This window comes from Zingiber officinale, chromosome 6B (assembly GCF_018446385.1).
Source record: "Zingiber officinale cultivar Zhangliang chromosome 6B, Zo_v1.1, whole genome shotgun sequence".
Classification (NCBI taxonomy): Eukaryota; Viridiplantae; Streptophyta; class Magnoliopsida; order Zingiberales; family Zingiberaceae; genus Zingiber; species Zingiber officinale.
In genome coordinates, this window is record NC_055996.1 from 952,833 (window position 1) to 955,581 (window position 2,749).

Here is a 2,749-nt window from a genome sequence, read left to right on the forward strand (position 1 = left end):
TGGTATATGATAGATGTCTTCATATAATAATGGGGCACAACGGTTGTGGTAAATGAATTGGTAGTACTAAGATTCACATTCGGTCCCTTGTTAGCCGGCTGACGGGGCCATTGGGACGAGGGTCATGTTTTTTTATAAAGTGCCTCGCCGTCTGTCAATTAGTTCTTCTTTTACGTCTTTGAATTCTCAGTAACGAGCAACCAAAAGATTACGGCGATGCCAACGAAACGGCAGAGCGTGGGGCGTGTGGACAAGCTTCTAGATCTGTTTGAATAACGACTTGATAATAATAATAATAGTATATATATATATATATATATATATATATATGTGTCCGTTTTTATCAAGTAATATATGTTTCCGTGTAAGGAGGATACATGACGAAGAAGGGGAGCGGCGGCGGGGGACCGCCGCCGTTCTTGGTGAAGACGCACCGGCTGGTGGAGGACGAGGCGACGGACGAGGTGATATCGTGGGGAGCGAAGGGGGCGTCGTTCGTGGTGTGGAAGCCGGCGGAGTTCGCCAGCGAGTTCTTGCCCGTCCACTTCAAGCACAACAACTTCTCCAGCTTCGTCCGACAGCTCAACACATACGTGAGTCCTATATCCACTTAATTTTACTTCTCAGGCATGCAGCACTATTGTGTACTCTCGGATGTGGTTAAGATATGAAATATTAAGTTATGGGGTTGAAAGTCGACTGATGTCTTTTCTCATATTTGGCTATTATAGTAGTAATCTATGATTTAATTTTTTCATGTTTATCTAGAGATGGATTGACAAAAATATAAGAGTAAATGAATCGTCTTTTGCCATATCAGATAGTATTATTGTGGCCCGAAGCATTTTAGTATTACTGTCCCAGGACAAGATTGAAATGGTTAATATGGAGTATAATTACTATCATAGGGCAAATTATAATTTTCTGATTTACTTCCTTACATATGGTCATCTGATCGACTGTGTAAAGTCACTGAGGGTGGCGGATTTCTTTTGCTACCACAAGCAACAGTATTGTTTTAATTTCTTGATTGATTATCCCGCGTATCAATAGATAGATAGATAGCTAACTAGTGATTAATTACGCATTGAAAAAAAATGATAATTTCATTTAGTTTCGTTGACTATCTCTGGGATGGCTGACTCGGTCCTACGAAAATTTTTCACTGATCATTAGGATAAATCAGGAAGCGCATGCGGCGGTCAGCACAGAAACTCAGCATCCTTTGATTACGTCTCCCATTTGGAGAAAAAATTTCTATAAATATGTTATAATTAGGGTTTAAATAATAAATATTTAGATGATAATTTAAATATCCTACCGTGACCTGGGGCGATGGATCACGCATTGAAGTTCTTGGCCATGGTGGAAATTAAGATATATAATTAATATGATAGCTAGCTAGCAAGCTGCCTCTCAAAGTCACAAATACATTAATGCAACAAATTTCCACCTAGCTGCGTCGTCAAGTCAAAACCTTAAAACTGAAAAAAAATTAATAATTTGATTAGTTATTTTCGTTTAGTAAATAACTTTTATAAAAAATTAAATTAAGTTCTTCAGTTAAAAAGCTTTAAAAAAAGTTTCGGGTATTGTGAGAGTATATACAATGTGTTGATTTCGTAAATTTGATTGCGGCCAGGGCTTCCGGAAGGTGGTGCCGGATAAGTGGGAGTTCGCAAATGTCAACTTCCGGCGAGGAGAGCAAGGACTCCTCTGCCACATCCGCCGGCGGAAGGCCAAAGATCACAAAACCACCGCCCACCTTCCTCCTTCCTTGTCTACCTCCGCCGAAGTCCACAGCTCCTCCTCTGCCTCCTCACACCCCCCACCTGATCATCCCGGCCACCTTCTGGAGCTCACCAGCCAGAACGAGAAGCTAAGGAGCGACAACCAGGCACTCAGCTCCGAGCTCGCCGAGGCCAAGCACCAGTGCCGACACTTGCTGGGCTTCCTCTCCGGCTTCGTCGATTTGAGCCAGGTCGATATCAGTGCTCTAATCCAGGGAAATACTACCGCAACAGAGGATCATAGGAGCAGAGAAGCAGCAGGGGAAGAAGGGCTCAAGCTTTTCGGGGCGTTCCTGGAGAGAGGAAGGTGTGAGGAGGGAGTTGATATTGGGCGTGATGAGATTGTTGTCGGCCAGCGGCCCACGAAGATGGGCTTTGGCTTGCCGTGGATGGCGGCGTCGAGCACGGTTCAACATGGCGGCGGCGACGTCTGCAACTGAATCAAGTTGTGACAGTACTCGCGGTGGTAAAATATATATGGAAGGCAAGTGTCAATAGAGTTCCAGTAACATGAATATATATAAAAGACTGAATTCGTATGTTTTATTCCTATTGATCCGAGTATAGATGTAGAAAGGCGATGAAGCATTGCTCTTTAAGTGGTGTGAAGTGCATAATTATTACTTAAACTCATCAGTTTGCTTTTGTTAATACTTTGAGAATACTCTGGCTCTCTCATTAGGTGACATGCTACAGAAAGAGAGATACTTAACGGAATTGCATAATTGTTTTTATTTGGCACCTCTTGACAAACGAATAAGATCTCAAGAGTAAGCCTCCCGTATGATTCAATACACACATGATGTGGTCGTCATATTTTTTTTTTAATATTTTTTTATCTCTGTTTCCTTAGTGGATCCTAATTATTTAATTACTGAAATAAAAAAAGTAATTGATTATATATTTATTTTAAATTTGAATATAAATTCAAATAAATACACCTTGAACTCGTTCCAGCA

The 2,749-nt window shown here is 41.3% G+C and overlaps 1 protein-coding gene across 1 annotated transcript; it reads left to right on the forward strand.

Annotated features, from left to right (window-relative positions):
* Nucleotides 1-347: 347 nt before the first annotated feature.
* LOC121989859 (heat stress transcription factor B-1-like) lies at nt 348-2,486 on the forward strand. Its single transcript, XM_042544169.1, has 2 exons — nt 348-593; nt 1,643-2,486. The coding sequence occupies exons 1-2, from the start codon at nt 378-380 to the stop codon at nt 2,228-2,230; spliced, it is 804 nt and encodes a 267-aa protein (XP_042400103.1). The 5' UTR covers nt 348-377; the 3' UTR covers nt 2,231-2,486.
* Nucleotides 2,487-2,749: the final 263 nt, after the last annotated feature.

Coding starts and splice junctions, on each gene's coding strand:
- LOC121989859 (XM_042544169.1), top strand. CDS start 378: ATGACGAAGAAGGGGAGCGGCGGCGGGGGACCGCCGCCGTTCTTGGTG. Junction 594..1,642: donor TCCGACAGCTCAACACATAC/GTGAGTCCTATA, acceptor GATTGCGGCCAG/GGCTTCCGGAAGGTGGTGCC.